The following is an 18,879-nucleotide window of genomic DNA, read 5'->3' on the forward strand; positions in this document are numbered from 1 at the left end:
AATCGTACTTACTTCATTATAAAAGTCTTCATCAGTTCAGAGTAAGTATAATTATTTGGCTTGACATTACTCTGTGTCATCTCTTCAAAAACCTTCTGCTGAGATTCTGTGTCAGCTAGAAAGTTAAAAGAGATACAAGAATCTTTAGATACCATAACCTGGCCTGTACAACACAGGAAAGTAAAAGAAGTTACTGTGCATGTCAGGCAACATGTCCCATACGGCCAGAGCTTACCATATTTTCTGTAGCATAAGTCATCTGAGAGGGTTCCTACTCCCCTCCCCCCCCTAGACGGGATACTTGTTCCTTGCAGGCCCCCCCCCCAAGCATTTAGTACGCCGAACCCATTCATACACCTAGGTGGAGAGAGGCACAGTGAGAGTAAAGTGTCTTGTCCAAGATCACAACACGGCGACCCAGCCAGGGCTTGAACCAGGTTGTGTCAGCCACAGCTTAAAAACTCCAAAATTAATTTTGAGTTGCAAAAGAGATGGATTTTGAGCTGCCACAAATGCAGTGGCAGCTGAGACCTAGGAGGGGGGGGAGGAGTGACGCCCCCTTATTTTGGGTAAAAAAAAAATTTGCAGAGGAAAGCAAAGCCGGCAGGGCAAGCACCCCCCCCCCCCCTCTTTAACTCAAGGTCTCGATCCGCCACTGAAATGGGTCCGAGCAGTACAACAGAAACAAACAATGGATTTTTATTTTTAATTAGCGAATTAAGGATTTAGTAGACCAGTCCTTGACAAATGACTGACGACTATTAGGAAGCCCTGTATGACACTAATGCTTTTTAACCTTATCTTTATAACAACTTACCATGAAAACCATAGAGCGTAAGTAAATTATTATAAATGTAGGTAGGCAGCGTAGTTGCTGCCTGGATTTGTTTCAGCTGCTCATAGACCTCCAACGTCTCTGAAATTGGACGCAAACACAAAACAAACGTCTATTAGTAAAGGCCTTACTACTTTCAGGACGGTTTTTAATTTGGGGATTAGCTAGGCTTCGTGCAATAGAGTCCTAAAGTGATGACGTCACAAAAATAAATTTTTTGAAATTATGGGATATGATGTCATATTCTTATAAAGGATCCTAAAATATGCCCTCATCCCAAAAATTAGCTCTGAATTGCAACTCCAGATAGAGGTATAAGGGATCAAAGTTTGATAGCGTCCCATAAAAACCCTTCAAAATTTGTTTCAGTTCCTTCAGTTTAGAACTGACTCAAAATTAGAGAGATTTATATGGAGCATACCAAATTTTCATCCGTTATATTTCGGCTGGGAATTACAATTAAGGGGTAATTTTAGGCAAGGACCCTTTTTTAAGGACGCTCTATTCGAAAATGGCGCCAAATCCCATAATTTCTCAAATTTATTTTTTTGTGACGTCACACTTTAGGACTCTATTTGGGTAGCGCAGAGCAATCAAAATGACTTTTTATCTCACAAACTTCAAGGTAAAGTCGGTGTTCGGGCATAGGGGCCGAACATGCCGGCACTTATCGAAGGTTTCCTTAGCATGAAGCGACTAGGCATTATGCAATTCCTGCTGGATGGGACGCAAGTTTATTGCATTGCGGTCTGCGTAGCTGGCGGGATTTCGTGGACGAGTGCTTTTGTTTTGACAGCGAAGCTGTGCGTGAACGCGAGTGGCGAAGCAGTGAGGGGATTGGTGAAGAGTTAAGTTGAACTTCAACTGCCTTCCTGCTGAAAAACTTAATGAAACCCCTAAGTCGATGGGTCACTGGAGTTCAGTGGATAGTGACAAGACAAGAAAAATTACCCTCGGGATATAACCAAGATCAAGGGTGCCTGAAACCATAAGGAGGGTTACTGTATGTAATATATAAGCACACGAAGAATCCCAGAGTAAGGACCAATATATTTCAATGTGCATAAAGAAGGATTTCTTCTCATTCACAACGCCCGTCTGAAGTTTGTTTTGAGCCAAAACTTCACTCAAACGTTTAACACTGCGATGCTTTGAACGTTCAAGTTTTGATACACAATAAAAATACTAAGAAAAATTATAAAAAGCATATTGTGAACGAACAAACATTATAAAGTAAGTGAGCTACTACGCGCGCTCTCATTGGTCGATAGGTGTGTTTAGATGAGAGTATGTAAGTACGGTTGTGACGTTTTAGATTCGCGCGTATTTTTGAGAACTATTTTATAAAAGCAATAGAGGACTTTTTCCGTGTTAATATAGCCTCATCTAAGCACTCGGGGGTTGGGAGAATTCTCGAAAGTTATGCAAACCCGAGACGCAGTCGAGGGTTTGCATAACTGTCTCGAATTCTTCCACCCCCCTCGTGTTTAGATGAGGCTATGTTAACACGGAGAAAGTACTCTATTGCTTAAATACTCCTAAATCTAGGTGCATTACTGCATTATTAGAACAGTTTTCACTTGAGTGTCGAAAGGTAATTGGTTTTGCATTACTACACTATAGAATCGCCTCAGAAAACACGCGCCACATTTTCATCCAATCAGAAGCAAAACCAAAACCAATCGCAACTCACTCGCACACCTTTTCCCGCGCTTTGCGTCAGCTACACATATTCACTACAAGTTTTGATTGGTTTATTAATCTAAATCAAGTATCAGCATTGTTCAGGTTTCTAATAACAACAACAAATCAAATGCTTCCTTGGAAGGATAGGTCTTGAACTTAGTTTTAAATAAGGTTACGGCTCGTTGGGCAACATTTAACCAATAACGGGCAGGTTAGATTTAACTTGATTCCAGTTATACAACAAGAAGTAATAGATTCGCTCACTTGCTACATCTCCTTGGTATGAGTAACTTCGCATAAATTGTGACAACACTCTGAATTTAGGCTCTCCAATACCATGTATCCTGAAAGAGAAAAATTCCATCGCTGTCAGTCAACATGTCAAGATAAGAACTCTTCCAACTCATTTCTCGATTTCAGTCAAAGTCAAAACAATATCTGCTAAAGCGACAGTTCAAATCATGAACAAGCTAAGCACCGTCATGAACACTTTTCACAGCACACAGGGTTTACCAAAGGCAGAGAAAAATTAGCTAATATTAGGCTGTGTCACCACGTAATGCAGTTCCAGTCGAAGACCCACATTTCACCCTTGCTCAACATAGAGTCTCCAGTAGCTCAATGGTTTGATCGTCTGGCTAGATCACGGACAGTCGCGGTTTCAAATCCCATCTGGAACTCGCGTTTGTTTCCGAGTTGATGCTATTTCTACACTTAATATTCCTTACATTGCTCACTTTGGAAGGTAAGTATAGAATGCAAAATTATGTACGTCGATGAAAGAACACTTCACTTTTTAGGCCAAATCACTAAATGTAGAGGTTCTCTTTGTAGTCAAATTGTAGATTTTTCGAATTAAGAATTGTGGAGCGTGACCGTCACATACTTCGATGTTCTTTGTATTACTGACCACTGTTTTCCTCGAAGCCGGTTTAATCATGTAGACTCCTCTTGGAAGGTTTGTAGAAGCACTCTTCTGGACGCTCGTGTCATGTTGATTAATTCACCTTCACAACAAGTGATTTAGTTCCCAATCTTGCCGTTATGCTCACAGGAAGATTGGGAACTAAATCACTTGTTGTAAACACAAAATGACCGTGGCATTTATCAATCCTTCCTTGGCTTCCCGAATCACCGTTTACTGTTCATACATGTATGTGTGCCGAGAGTTGTCCAAAAGAGTGCTTCTACAAACCTTTCAAGAGATGATTAAACCGGCTTCGAGGAAAACAGTGGTCAGTAATACAAAGAACATCGAACTATGTGACGGTCACGCTCGACACAGATGAGGAACATATAAATCTACTTTATATACAAACCTACAGTTGGAAGGAAAAGCTGGCAGTTTTAATGCTACCTAGGTTTCAAGGATCCCCGCAAAGGACCAAAACTTTAATCTTGAAGCCAGGTAAGAGATTTACGGGAATTTATCGGAGCACTTTACGAAGGCGAGTGTGTTAGTTACTCACTGGAATATTTTCAAAATTTCCTCAACTTTAAGCGGTCGTTAGTTTTGGAAGCCTACTGGGCAGACAAATTTTACTATTGTTTTAAATTAAGGGACATTTTTACTTTCTATTCATGTAGTTCAGCAGTTTCAAACAGGTGCCACATTTTTAAAACGTGCCTTCAAAGTAGAGCTATTTTCGCGTTTGGTTCAAAACTCGATTTAACGGGTAGAAAATGTTCTTTCAACCGTTGAAGGAACAACATTGAATTATAATTGCAACATGGCTAAACAAACTGCTATGATATATCTGTAGTTGAAAAAAAGAATTGGGACTTTTGAGCGAATATTATTTTTTTTTTAGAGCGCCGGCAATATGTGCTATTTTTCCAGTTTCGGCAGGCACGAAACTTGTGTCGAGCGGACCGAACTTCAATCAATCCTAGAAAACTTCAATTGGAATTTTTAATGAAATAAAACTCATTTTAGTGATTGACTAGGTAAGGGCTTTGAAATCTCAGCTTATGAGAAAAATCGAACTTTCGAAGTAAAATCAGTGGTCGGGTCTTACAGAGACAGCCTCTTAAAAGTTTTAAATGACTTACATATCTTGATACGAAACCCATTTGCATTTGCCTCAATATCGCTCTACAAACTTTATTTCTAAGGATCTTTTATATTTTCTGTACAAAAAAGACATTCAGGTAGAACATTGAGGCAGAACAGTGAGGCAGATATTAACGTAGATTATAAGAACATACTAAGAACACACCCCATGCTGAGAATAACTAGAAAAAGATATTTCATCAACTTTTCGAAAGAACAGTATGCACTCTGGTAGACGCAAAACTTGAATCTAAACAGATTAATAATGGTAATAGGACTGAGTGGAGTCCAATTCGGTCTGTAATCATACGAGTGATTAACAAAATCGGACGACCGCGAAGTGGGAGCCCGATTTGTTAATCACGAGTATGACTACAGACTGAATTGGACGACACGATGTGCTGTTACCAATTAATCAAATTTTCAAAACGGCGCGTGTTGCGAAAAGTATTTGAAGGATAATAAACACAATAGCCCTCATTGGGCGTGAAAATATGTTCTGATACTTGTCCTCGGACAATATCTGTTCCTCGAAGCTCACAGTTTTCCTTGAGCTATGCTCTTGGAAAAACTGTTCACTTCTCAGAACAGATAATATCTGCGGGCAAATATCCGAGCATATTGTGGTGCCAAATGGAGGCTGAGCTTGTCTAATCAGAGGAACGAGGTAAGCATGTATTGACTTACTTTCTTATTTCTTCTGCTCTCTCCGCTTGACCAGTTTGCATATAGGCTATGCAAGCAGCGCCTTTGGCTCGGTTGGTGGGTCTACAAGAAGCACAGTAATGAGACACTTATAATTGTTATAATTTATATGAGAGGTTACAATTGTTCTGTTTGCACATACTCCTGTGCAATCAGGTATGTGTGGTAAATTGCACGATTGTAACCTCCCAAATGAATCATCACATGGTCTGAATCGAGTGGCGACAAGGATGCAAACACGTCAGCCGAATCTGTCTATCAAAGAGGTTTGACTGCTCAGTCAAACCTTTAAAGGCCTTTCACTGTAAGGTATATCAAAGAGCTGCTTTGAATGTTGTTCCTTGGAGTCTTGATTCAAACACATTTGCTTCTGAATAATTACATTTGTCAATGTATAACATGTTTCAGGAGCACGGGGCTGGGGTATCTATTGAGCTAAAACTTCCAGCACGAAAAACTCCTGCTCTAATATCCCTGCAGTTTCAACAGAACAACCATAAAAGGGATGTACTGTCAAATTTTACAGGTCACAGTTTACAAGAACAAACTGCTCTGTTCATCAAGCCATAATTATGAGATGTTCTCATGTTGCTCTCACAGCTCCTCTCTTTGTTATGCTAAGAGTATAAATGAGTATTTGGGAACTCTACGGGCAACCAGACACAATTCTTGGGGTAATGAACAATAGGCGTGCATGCAATCAGGGAAAAAAAGCTACACCTCAAAACTTCATGCCACAGAAAAGCTCAGTATTGGAACTAACGAGTCATCTGAATTGAACAGGACATACTTTCACACCATAATAGACCTTTCCCGCATTCCACTTCAGTGCATATGAACAACAGCACCAGAGGGAGGTTGGGGTGGACATTTTCATACATTTGGTCTATTTTTGTGCACCCTGACGTCGACTCGGTGCCAGTGTTTGTTGGAATGCCGGGAAGATCTATTAACTGACAAAATGAAGAATAGGTACTGAATGCACCCAGGCCTCCACTGTGACCAGCCGGCCCCCATCCAGTGAACTGCTGCCATAGCTGCCAGCCCTCACAACGCAGCCACGAGCCCCCAGGCATCCATACATCCATCACCCAACAGTGGATGGCGCAAGATGCACAGCGAGAGAAAAATAACGTCCAGGAACCAAGGCCTTCTCAGTTTAACACTGGACACATTAGTTATTATGCGATAAACTGCTGTAACTTACTGGAATCCTTTTTTCCACAGCAAATTGAATAGCTGAATAATTCGTCTCATGTTCTATAATAAGTAAAATTAAACAAGTGAGACAATCTCAGACAGTGTAGAGTGTAATGTACAGCACTGACATACAGTACACTAACACACCCCCCAGCCACTCCCAGTTTGTATTGACTTTGGAAGTTAGCTTGGGTTTACCTAGTCAAAATATATGAACGGGCAGAAGAGATCTTAGCAACGTGTATGTGCATTTGAAATGATTTTCATTGGTCACGAGAGCTTTCAATTTGACTGTGACGATGCATTGTGGCTGAGTAGTTAGGTTCAGGTCATGCACTGACCACTACACTGAGTTGTTTCTTGGTATCCTAAATAGATAGATTTTGAAGCTATGTGCAATACTATATAATGTATCTGTTACTGTGCTGTGAGTGTTCCAGCTACTTTTGTCTCGGATTGTAGCTATCAGACCAAAAAAACCAAGGTACACACACAAATTATCACTAGCCTGCATAGCAAGAGGTCCCCTACAAACAAAGAGCTTTTTCGTATTCTTGCCACACAAGAAAACCCATTACCTTGTGTAGCCCAAAATTTTCGTACTGCCAGAATGTGACGAAAACTCTTCTATCGCAGAGAATGCGTGTAGACGCAGGCTTATATTTCACAATCTCATACAAAACAATAACCACAGAATAAATTGATCATAATGAGCTGTACCCGCTCTCTTGGCTCAGCCATATTGATTCCTCCCTCTGGACATAGGGCGTATGCTGTAATCAGATGGCTGATGTCTGCTTCATTTGGCTCTATTAGGTCCTAAAAATCAAGTCCATGTTATCACGTTATTGAAAATAATGCTTGGATGAATCTTCAAGAGCATAATCGTAGAATAAGAGTGACAATGCATCAGGGCCAAGGCTTCAGCCACCTGTAGTCAAAGCAGTGAAAGAAGATACAGGCAAAAAAGAAAAAAAGACAGATGAGGAAAGATTGAAAATGTGCAAGAGATCATTTAAAAGTGGTGAAAACACCACTGATGCCTTCGAAATTTCTTCATATTTTTTCTTCCCTGCTACCCATTAAGAAATTCCACTGTTTCGTAAACGTTTTCCAAAGGCTTAATTGTTTTGACATATCGTTTTGTTACACATTGACAAAACAATAAGTCAAATTATTCACCCATTTTGATTAGTTCGTACTTATGAGCTATTGAAGGACACATGCATAGATGATGTCGTTAACCTTCTTGTTTGTTTCTTTATTATATATAACAAGTACATTCCATGTTTTTTTGTGCATCTGTTCAGTAATAGATCACAGAAGACGTCAACAGCAACAGCAACATCGTGCTTGTATTTTCCACGCAAATGAAACCTTATCTACTTAATCAAAACAACAAACGAAGAAATTTTGTCTTAAACAAATGGTTAAACAAATTTACAAGTTACATGTTATAATTAATTTCTCCTTCCTTGTTTTATTTTATTCATCTGCTGGCAATATAGAACTTAAATTGTACGGGGAGCTAACAAGAAAACCAACTGGTTAATTACGTTCTCCAGCTCGAATTTTAATTTCAATGTAGATAGAATCAGATTTATGTACTTTTTCAAGACGTTAAATTATCTACTAGACAGTAACAATTATATGAATGAACTCAATAAAGAATTACCGGTATTATAGAAGAAATCTAACGGTGCCTCCCAGAGGTTCTGGGAGCAAGGAACACCATCATTTTATTTCATAAGAACAAGAGATCTTTTTGGATTAATTTGAGGCAACCAGGATATCTCTACTATTAATGAACTTTGGAAAAACGTTTAGGAAACAGTGAAATTTCTTCATGGGTAGCGGGGAAGAAAAAAAAGAAGAAATTTCTAAGGCATCAGTAGTGTTTCCACCACTTTTAAATGATCTCAGTCTTTCCTAATCCGTTTGCTTCCTGTACATGATACAATATTTCATGCACAAAAATGATTGTCTGCAAAAGTGCACTATTCCTCGAGGAAACATATTGCAAAAACTGATAATTCCATGTATAGCACAATGTACCTTATACTTGTCAAAACAAAATTGTGCAGCTTCAGCTTTTCCATCAAGGGCCATCATCTATGAAACATTAACAAACAACATAGTTAAAATCTCTTCAGACCTGTAGATTAAAATTGTGTCAATCCCTCTTCATTGATTCCTATGCAGTCAGATTTCAGAATTATAACAAGGTTGTGTATGGAAAACTAGGTCATGATTTGGGCTATACAGGCTACAAAGATTACTGCCCTCTCGACTTATTGATAAAGTCTATTGTTATAGCTCCCAACTCAAATGCGTTTCCGACTGGAGGAGAACGTGTCAAGTGCCGTTGGTCAAAACTCTCTAGCTCCCCAGGACGAACGAAACTCACTAGCTCCCTAGGGAACAAACAACTTGAACTTTTGACTCCTTGAAACTGTGGCAAATTTGTGTATGAGTCGGTGTCAAGCAAACAAGTTTTTGCAGTTTCGTTCTCTATTTTTGATTTGGGAGGTATAACAAAACACTTAATGACTGGCTCAGTGGGAAACAGTGAGTTTTGTTTCCCCTCGACCTCAATGTTTCCCTCGGCTTCGCCTCGGGGAACATGGAGGGTCTCGGGGAAACAAAACTCACTGTTTCCCGAGCTTGGGGCCAGTCAAGCAAGTGCTTATTGATTCTGTTTGTAGATCAGTGCTGTTGATGCTGTTATTGAAAATAGTTGTTGTCCCTTACTCTTTGTCGCAAATTAGCTGGATCAAAAACATATCAAAAGTGCCCCATTCACAGCTCTTGCCTATGTCCATGATTCATAGCATGTTCAAGCTACTTGTTAGGTTTGAGTGAGTATTTCTGTTCATGTTTTACCGACTGTCAATTTTGACTTTGACTAATCTCCAACTCCACAAAACATAACCATTGAAAGAACTACTTTACTATCGTCACTTGCGATGGATTGAGCAAAACCGTGGGTGTGGTAAAAGTAGCATCAGAGAATTTGGCTAGATGACATCTTAGCGTGGGATGGTCCATGGAAAAAAAGTGTTGGGGAAACTGTCAGCTGTTTGTTTGTTAATTCAGTGAAAGCAGGGGAGCAACACTTTGCACGATGATGTTTTGAATGATATGCCTTTACATTCAAAGAACATTTTGAATGTGCTCTCAATTTCTGTGAGGTGATAGTTGATTTAGCCTTTGGCTTCATCAACTATCACCTCATGGAAAACTTGTACTCATTATCTAATTGAAAGGCTGCAGGCAAGAACGTCCCTTAGATTTTTCAATCAGTTTTGAAACTGCTCAAAAGTAGCTGAATTTTGGTATGTGGACTTCTCTTTACATGTACTTGAGAAAAATCGTCTGCTCATTACTGTTGGTTATCATATGCTTACCCTCAGCATTACTCTATAATGATGTTCGTCCAGATTGACTTCATGTTCTTTCATCATTTGTACAAACTATAAAAAGAGAATACAGATTCAAGCGGTCATTATTAACCAATAATTGATTTTAAGTACATGAAGTTGTCCTATACAACAGCCTTATGTTTAGTGCGGTTAGACATTGGTCAGGATGGCTGTTAGGTACAGGTCTGGGTCATTCCATTGTATTCTGATGGTTAGCAGTGAATTTAATGTTGGGGTAACACGTGATGGAGTAGGAACCCGCCTGATAGTTGATGAGGGCGCAGCCTGAGTCAACTATCACGCATAGAAATCTTGAGGTCATAAGCTAATTGTTTTAGTATAAATCTACTAGTTGTTCAAAACTTTATCGAAATCCTCTTGACAGACCCTTCGAAAACGACAAGAAGCAGCCGTCATTTTGTTAACAAGGGCACATTGCTATGCTGCTCTCTACCTATCACATAACAGATAGTGTGTAACGTAGCCAGTCAGAGAACGGCATTTGTGAGAGAACGCTAGTAGATTTATACTAATAACTATTGGTAGAATTCTCCTAATGCAAATGCTGTAATCTGATTGGCTGAGCCATTGAACACTATCAGCCATTAGTGCAGTGACTGGAGGTCGTCTAGGAAATGGCGACGTTTTTTCGTTTTCCCAAAGATTTGAAGGAAATTTTAATGCAAATGGATAATTAAATTCCTGAGAAGTCTAACTAAAGGGCATTTACAGGATCTTGACTTTTAAAAATTGAAATAATTGAAAAAACTGAAGCGCGTGCACACAACTTCAATTTTACATGACAATTCCATCTGAGCGATCTTTTTCAGGCGCAAAGTTTAATAAATATATCAAGAAATAATTGGAAACCGTTATTTGAAGTGAATTTTAGTAAGAATTCTACTATCACCTCATAGAAATCGAGAGCGAATAATCTAATTGTTAATTAGAAGCACTTCTATATCCTTGATCCACACAATGCTGTAATTTAAACAGCATCCACAATTTCTAAATAAGTTTTGTAAAAACAAACATGGCAGCAACCAGGAAATTAGAAAATCCGAAAATAGCAGAATTAAGTGAACTGTCCATATCTCTGAAACAAGTTAACACCAACACAAAACTTGCGATTTGGAACTTAACTGTGTTTTAGCCAAGATTCCCTTTAAATGCCACTTTACAACTGTTATAAAAAATAATTTATTATCATGTACAGGAAGGTCAGTTAATTCAAAAACATTAGCTTTAAACATCATCCTGGAAGTCAGATTGTACAGTTAGTTATTCAGTTATGTCAACTTTGAAGTACTTGTTAATCGATGTTTCTTATTGCAACTTATTTCCATGGGACTCAATTCAAGATAACAAGTTTCTACCTTTGTAAGCTTACATTCTCATAAATGTACTCGGATCCAAGGAATAAAATAAAGACTTTAAGAATACCTCATAAAATTCATTGTTCATTCTAAGCTTGAAAAACCGGCTCAACATAAATGTGTATGCCCGGGAGTCCAGCAAGTGTCCCAGACCCTGTGTAGACAATACAATACTGAAAATAAACATGTGAACATTCAAATGAAACTCATAAAACAGTAGTTTAGAGTAATACTAACTAATATGCATTTAAAAGAAGGTTAGTGTGACTGATCTCTAATTATGCACATCAAACCTAGTGTGACAATTATTTTAAAGCTGCCATTAGTACTTTTCATGCAATTACGTGTAAGCTGTGCAAGGTGGTTTGACTTTTAAGTCTGTGGATGAAACCCCTAGTAATTGAACAGTGCTTTCTAGGGCTTGAAAACATCAAATCAAAGCAATTGTGTGTTCAGAACTTTCTATCATGTGGTACATGTACTGTTTACTATGCTGTACAAGGTGGTTCTAACTTTTAAGTCTGTGGATGAAACCCTAGTGTTTGACCATTCAAATGAAAGTTATTGAGCAGTACTTTCATGTGGTACTGTTTATTATGCTGTACAAGGTGGTTCTAACTTTTAAGTCTGTGGATGAAACCCTAGTGTGTGACCATTCAAATGAAAGCTATTGAGCAGTACTTTCACGTGGCACTGTTTATTATGCTGTACAAGGTTGCTCTAATGAAATCAATGAAATCAATGAAATCTTTTGAGCAGTACTTTCATGAGATACCATTTATGAAATTGTGCAAGGTAGTTGTCACTAATAACTCTGTGGAAAAATCCCTATAGTGCATGCCGATAATTCAAATATCATGACCACTACTGTGATAGACCTCATGATTCAGGTTTTCCAGTGAATACTGATGACATGGAGGTCACAGTGGAAAATTTCAGATTTTCTTAAAACTTTGTTACAATGTAGATGCACAAAATAAAATTATATTAATTAGGACAAGTTACATCTTACTGTTCAAACATGTGGACACAATGCTTGAGTATGTTCCGTGTTTTTATGTGGAGATGTAAAATACACTTAATTGTTTAAAATAAACAAAATATTATTAAATTGATCTTACTGCTTTCAGGAGAAGGGACACAAACGTTGCATTGTCCTTGGAACAATCATCGGGGCTGTCTTGAAATATATTTGCAATTTTGCTTCCTTAAACAAGAAGGCAGAGTACACGTATGTTAATGTCTGCCATAAAATGGAAATAACTACAACTTTGGTATGGCCATGGTAATAAATTATTGCTAAAAAGTAAGCTGTCTTCAATGAAAAATATTAAGAAAAAATATCCAAAATTGGATAGTATCTCATATTGCAATAACTTAAAAGTACATTCACAGCCAGATCAAGTGCCACCTTGAATAAGCACAGTGCTTAAGAGTCATTTATAAAGTCTTCCATTAATAACAGCTGAACCTCTGAACAATACAGTAGTTGTTTGACAGAATTCAGATCTTTAATACCAGTGCTTGTAGAATTGGAAGAAACTTATTAAGTCTCAGTAGCCTCATTTTGATCAGCATGGAGACTGTGAAAGTATGTTAAGTTATTAATAGTTTCTTGGAACAACATTGTTCTAATAAGTTATGCTAAAAGTATTTCAACCCTCAAAAACATGTACCGGTAAATACCCTATAAGAAAGTCAAAAAAAAAAAAATTATTATTACTGTGCCTTTTGGTGTAACTATTGTCACTTTAGTCTATACTCATTTTCATCATTTTTGAAAGCCACATTCCTTATCATTACAAGTAAAGCTTACTCAGTTTAAAGCACAACTAAACACAACGCGAAACAAGAAAGAAAGCAATAATGAGCATTTGGTAGTTGACCTTGTAAACCTGACATTCTTTCAGGCCCTGCTGTTTAATCGAGAACATATTATCATAAATTGAAGTCATTATATCCAGGTTGAACTTACTCATTCCATAAGTACAGTCGTGCTTGTTGAGAACCTCAAGAATCTAAAAACAGAAGAGCAATTTCTTTGAGTACAAGAATGGCAGCCTGATCTAGCTATTAATTTTACGGCTACAGGGTATTTTGTGGTTATAATCAATTCCAATTTCAGAGGAAGAATATATTATCTTCCGACTATTCTGTTTCTGTGCGCATAAATTAGACTTACAGTAATCAAATTCTTCACTCTTTGAAAGGACACGAAATTTTGGATGCAGGCACTGACAAAAGAAGCTTAACACAGAGATGTGAATTCTTGTACACTGTCTTTTCTGAGATTTTGCAATCTCACAGATTTACAAGTAACAATCGGTGATACTCTAAATTAGTACCCATTGGTAGAAGTGGTAAGTTTAAAAACTAGAAAACTTCAATGAAATTCAGGGATCTTCAGGAACCAAAAGATTCACTGGCTTGGAGATTTTCAAAGAAATCATCACTTACAGATCATGTAGATGTGACTATTTGCTTTATTAATAGTTTTCTAATAAATGATGATTGAATAGATGTAATACTTGGCATGCAGTATTACAAATCAGTCACCTTCACTCCATTATGAGGGTCAAAAGACCTGAAAGGCAAAAATAATATTATGATAATGAAAAATTATGGAATGAGTTGTCAAATTGGCAAAAAGGTAAGCTGAGTGTCTCAGAAAAACAGTTGAATTACTCAATATAGATCAGGATGAAATGGTAGGCAACATTACGACAAGTTAAATAAAAACTACTGAGCACTACTTTCATGTGGTACCATTTTGTTGTGTTCTACTAAGTGTTCTAAGGTGACGAATGAACATGACATTAGAAAATTGCAGACTTTCTAGAAACTTTTAAGCTGTGAACTTAAAACTTTTTAAGTTTTAAGTTGTAGTAAGACCTAGTCTTGTACCCACGATGACTTAGACAGTGTTGATCCTAGCAGTATGCAGGACACCTATCACTTATTTATTACATTACATTAGGCCATCTTCACTCCTAAAGGGGAGCATAGGGCGTCAACCATGGATCTCCACCTAACTCTATTACTGGCAGTTCGCTTTGCCTCTATCCACATGAACTTATTCTTGGCGAGCTCAGCTATCACACTTCGCCTCCAGGATTGCTTTGGGCGACCTCTTCTTCTAGACCCCTGAGGGTTCCACTCGAGAGCGCAACGGGTGATATTATTCTCAGGCTTCCGTAGCGTATGCCCGATCCATTTCCATTTTCTTCTCATAATGCTTTCTTCTATATGTATTTGTTGTGTCCTTTCCCATAGTTCTTCATTTGAAATGACCTCTGGCCAGCGGATGTTCAGGATCTTCCTTAAACACTTGTTGGTAAAGGTTTGCAATTTCTTGGTCAGTAGTTTTGTCGATCTCCATGTTTCCGAACCATACAGAAGGGCAGACTTCACGTTTGTATTGAAAATCCTGAGCTTCATTTGCAATCTGATGCATTTTTCCTTCCACACAGGCATAAGCATTGAGAATGTCGATTGCGCTTTCCTGATCCTGGCTGTGATGTCCTCATCAGTTCCACCAGTTTCACTAATGATGCTTCCCAAATACGTGAACTCAGACACTCTTTCAACACCTTCCCTATGGAGTTCCAACGATTCTTGTTGCCTCACGCCAATTCACATCTCCTTTGTTTTCTGGATGTTGATTTTAAGTCCAACCTGCCCACCAGTCTCTTGTAATCTTTCTCCCTTCTCTTTCATATCAACTAGTCGGTGTGTTAGTAAGCAAAGGTCGTCAGCATAATCCAAGTCTTCTAGGCGTTGGGTCAGTGTCCATTGGAGTCCCAAACGTTTACGCTCATGTGCATTCTTCGACACCCAATCAAGTACCATGAGGAATAGCAACGGTGAAAGAAGGCACCCCTGTCTCACACCGGTCTTGACCTCAATGGGGTTGGTCAAAGTTCCTCCATGAAGCACTCGGCAAGTAAAGCCCTGATACTGAACCTTGAGCATATTGATGATTTTGTCGGATATGCCATAATGACGAAGAATCCTCCACATAGCCTCCCTATCCAAAGAATCGAAGGCTTTCTCAAAATCCACGAATAGCAGGTATAGGGGGGATGACCACTCAATTGATTGCTCTACAATAATCCTCAAAGTGGCAATTTGATCGGTACAGGAGCGATCCTTCCTAAATCCCGCCTGCTCATCTCTCAGGGCTTCATCAACCGCCACCCTCATTCGGTTCAATATGACCCGTGTTAAGACTTTGCTGGGTATCGAGAGCAACATTATTCCCCTCCAGTTACCGCACCGACTAAGGTCCCCTTTCTTTGTCAGCTTTACTAGAAGACCTCTCTTCCAGTCACCTGGAATCTCTTCTTTCTCCCATGCGAAGGTTAAAATTCTATGCAGTGCCTCCACAGTACAAGGACCTCCCTCCTTCAATGCTTCAGGAGGGATGTTATCTACCCCTGGACCTTTGGCATTCTTTAGTTGAGTGAGGGCTGATGTTATTTCTCCTTCAGAAATAGGTCCAGTGCCGATGTTCAGGGGAACATCTGCAGGCAGAGGATCTGGTAATTGGCTTGGGGCTGGTCTGTTCATTACGGATTCAAAATGCGTCACTTATTTATGAACTCAGTTAAATGACCTTGCTCTCCATGAGTTAATTGTAGCTCAGTGGAATTAGCGCCTGCCTAGTGTTTGGGAGGTCATGAGTTTGATTCCTGTCAGGGACTCAGATTTTTTCTCTGTCCCACACTCATGTCATGTTGATTAATTCACTTTTCACAACTTTTAAGTTACAACACAGATCTATGTAAAAGATTGAAAATTCTATCTAAAGCTACATCTGTGAATGAAATCCTAATGTGTGTGACCAGTCAACTACATTGTAAAAAGACTACTTTTTTCAGGAAGTCAGTTACAAGTATGCAAACTCAACAACAAAAGATTATTACAGAGCTGCAGGGGTGAATCCAGGATTTTTCTTAGGAGGGGGTGCACTATTAAGGAATGGCGTAACTGACTGGTGACATAAACAAATTTTAAAAGCGAATATGAAGAAGGCAGCTTCATTTCAAGGGGGGAGGGGATGCACACCCCATGCACCCTCCCCCTAGATCTGCCCCTGAGCTGATTTCTAAACTAAGAAAACAACTAAAGTTATCCAAATGAGAGTGCCAAAACATATGAATGGAGTAATGATTGGAGTCCAATAAGAAAAATATGGGGCTCATACCTGCTTGCAAGTGCTATAAGAACTGTATGAAAACAGCTGAGTAAAATTTGTACATAGAAATGAGGGTTTCAACTCTTAACTACAGCAAAAAGAATGTAATATCAGACGGATATAAAACAAGTGAGGGTTTACATGCCTTTTCGTGATGTAATTTTCAAAACCAGTTGCTATGGACTGGAGACTGACGCCTTCCTGTTTAGCATGTTCAACTGAAATGAGATTGCATCGCACTATTATTGCATCCTTTAGTTAGGTTTTTATTCTTTTTAATCATATGCAATTGTAAGAGCATTGAGAATTCTAAATGTGCAATAAGAACCTTTTTATTATTATTATTATTACTACTATTCAAGATCATTGAATCTCTGAATAATTCTAGCTAAGCAAACTGCCTCGATTTGCAGGAGATTTATATAAATTTTAATAATGCTTCCAGTGATCTGGCTTTCGACTTGATTGAAGCTAAAACAACAACAACAACAACAACAACAACAACAACTTATTATTCATATATCTGATCTTATATCTAATTTTATGAAACAGAGAACCATTTTATTTGCCCTTTCTATCTATCACAAGTAGTTCACACTGACAAACCTTTACAAGCTTGTGATGTTAGTGTGGCAAACATGTTGTATTATATAATTATTTGGCTATACATATACCAGTAAATTGATGACAGGGAAGGCCGTGAATAAAAGTTTCACAATATAAAGTATATGTAGCCAAAATCATGTGAGCAGTATTTCCAAACAGAATAAAAGGTCAATTCTCTTTGAACTACATGTAACAACGAAACTGTCGAAGCCTTTTAACTTCACTGTCGCCATTTCTAGTCTACAAAATATACTTGCTTCAGCATCAATTGCAACTTTGGACAACTCTGATATGACAATAAAATTGAAAAAAATCTTTACCTGACAGAATGGAGAATACAAGGTGTCAAAGAAAAATTAATGACTTTTGGGGGAACCATAAACCTTGTCATTATAAGGTCTCCATGTCACAATATTTTTGATACAAACCAAAAACATGTAGTATATGAACCCAGTCCAGCTTCGCTGAATCTGCTATGCTTAAAGGAGGAGGTCACTCCAAAACAAGTATTTTTTTGTCAATACTGATAAAAACCTTGCGCTAAGTTTAGCCACTCACCGGAGTTTCAGCCTCTAAAGTGCAACATCTTGCTGCCACTTTGAATGGCACTCAGCAGTGGCGCCGCGTTTTTCTTGACGTCATTCCATCTGAGAGACTTTGTCCAAATGGCTTCTGACAAGCACTCTAGCTTATGGCTGCTCTTGAGCCATATCATTTTGAGCCAAACATGCTCCATGCTGACCTTGTGAAGGATGCCAAGTCAGGTGCAGGTTTTTCTCCTTGTCACCAATTTCAAATCAGACGGAATGACGTCACATAAACACAGCCTGGCTGCCAAAACAGTGTCAAAATGGCAGCCTCCGAAGACGCTTCTTTTGAGACAAATTTCTTGAGGATAACGGGCACTTCAGAGGCTTAAACTTCGGTGAGTGGAAAAACTGACAGAAGTTTACTTAGCATACAAGTAGGCAAATACAAAAAAAGTAACCTTTTTGGAGTGACCTTGTCCTTTAATTACTGGACTCATGAAAGAAATCTCTAATAATTACTCACTAATTTTTTCCAGTTTCTCTAGCTCTCCTGTTGTCATAACCAGCTGCACCATGGATGTCAGAACAGTTTTTGACAAGGGCACTCCCTTAAAGAGGACAAGCTTAGAATAGTTAACCTAATACTTAATTGAGTATTATAAGGAAATTTTCAAGGTAGAAATTTTTCACGGTAGAAACATCAACTGGGAAAAAAATTCCGAGTTCCAGATGGGATCTGAACCCACGACCCTCCGTGATCTAGTCGGATACTCTAGCCATTGAGCTACTGGAGACTCTATGGTGAGCAAGGGTGAAATGTGGGTCTTTGACTGGAACCGCATTGCGCAGTCACACAGCCAAATGATGTCTAGGCATATACGAACTCACTAACTGCATCGCGCAGTCACATTAAGGCATATCAAAGATGCAACCAACCACCCTCCAAAGTGAGTCTTATAAGGAAATTTTCAAGGTAGAAATTTTTCACGGTAGAAACATCAACTTGGAAAAAAATTCCAAGTTCCAGATGGGATTTGAACCCACGACCCTCAAGGAGGGTTGTGGGTTCAAACCCCATCTGGAACTTGGAATTTTTTTCTGAGTTGATGTTTCTACCTTGAAAAATTAATACTTAATTACCATAAAAAAGGAGCAAAAGGGTTTGAAATATTCATGTGTTTTAAAGTGGTACTATGACGAAAATTGCATCTTTCCTCTTGAAGCCATTTTATAGCATAAACAAGTAGCCTGTGTGAAAAGAAAAATGCT

General features: G+C 38.6%; 1 protein-coding gene across 2 annotated transcripts in view; it reads right to left on the minus strand.

Moving 5' to 3' along the window:
- The window catches only part of LOC145469969 (leucine-rich PPR motif-containing protein, mitochondrial-like), a 53,712-nt gene that overhangs the window by 8,893 nt on the left and 25,940 nt on the right, over positions 1-18,879 (minus strand). The window contains exons 1-13 of one of the 2 annotated variants that reach the window (XM_081453794.1): positions 14,684-15,156; positions 13,834-14,405; positions 13,253-13,295; positions 12,399-12,484; positions 11,345-11,431; positions 9,887-9,952; positions 8,535-8,591; positions 7,200-7,298; positions 6,487-6,539; positions 5,262-5,342; positions 2,786-2,865; positions 818-916; positions 13-115 (exon numbers count right to left, since the gene is read on the minus strand). In XM_081453794.1, coding sequence (XP_081309920.1) covers positions 13-115; positions 818-916; positions 2,786-2,865; positions 5,262-5,342; positions 6,487-6,539; positions 7,200-7,298; positions 8,535-8,591; positions 9,887-9,952; positions 11,345-11,431; positions 12,399-12,484; positions 13,253-13,256 — 815 coding nt within the window. In that variant the 5' untranslated portion in view covers positions 13,257-13,295; positions 13,834-14,405; positions 14,684-15,156. Of the gene's footprint in view, positions 1-12; positions 116-817; positions 917-2,785; positions 2,866-5,261; positions 5,343-6,486; positions 6,540-7,199; positions 7,299-7,833; positions 8,592-9,886; positions 9,953-11,344; positions 11,432-12,398; positions 12,485-13,252; positions 13,296-13,833; positions 14,406-14,683; positions 15,157-16,619; positions 16,693-18,133; positions 18,219-18,879 lie in introns of those variants that run through there. The other variant, XM_081453795.1, reaches the window with a different exon arrangement.

The sequence above is a fragment of the Orbicella franksi genome, chromosome 15, assembly GCF_964199315.1.
Source record: "Orbicella franksi chromosome 15, jaOrbFran1.1, whole genome shotgun sequence".
NCBI lineage: Eukaryota > Metazoa > Cnidaria > Anthozoa > Scleractinia > Merulinidae > Orbicella > Orbicella franksi.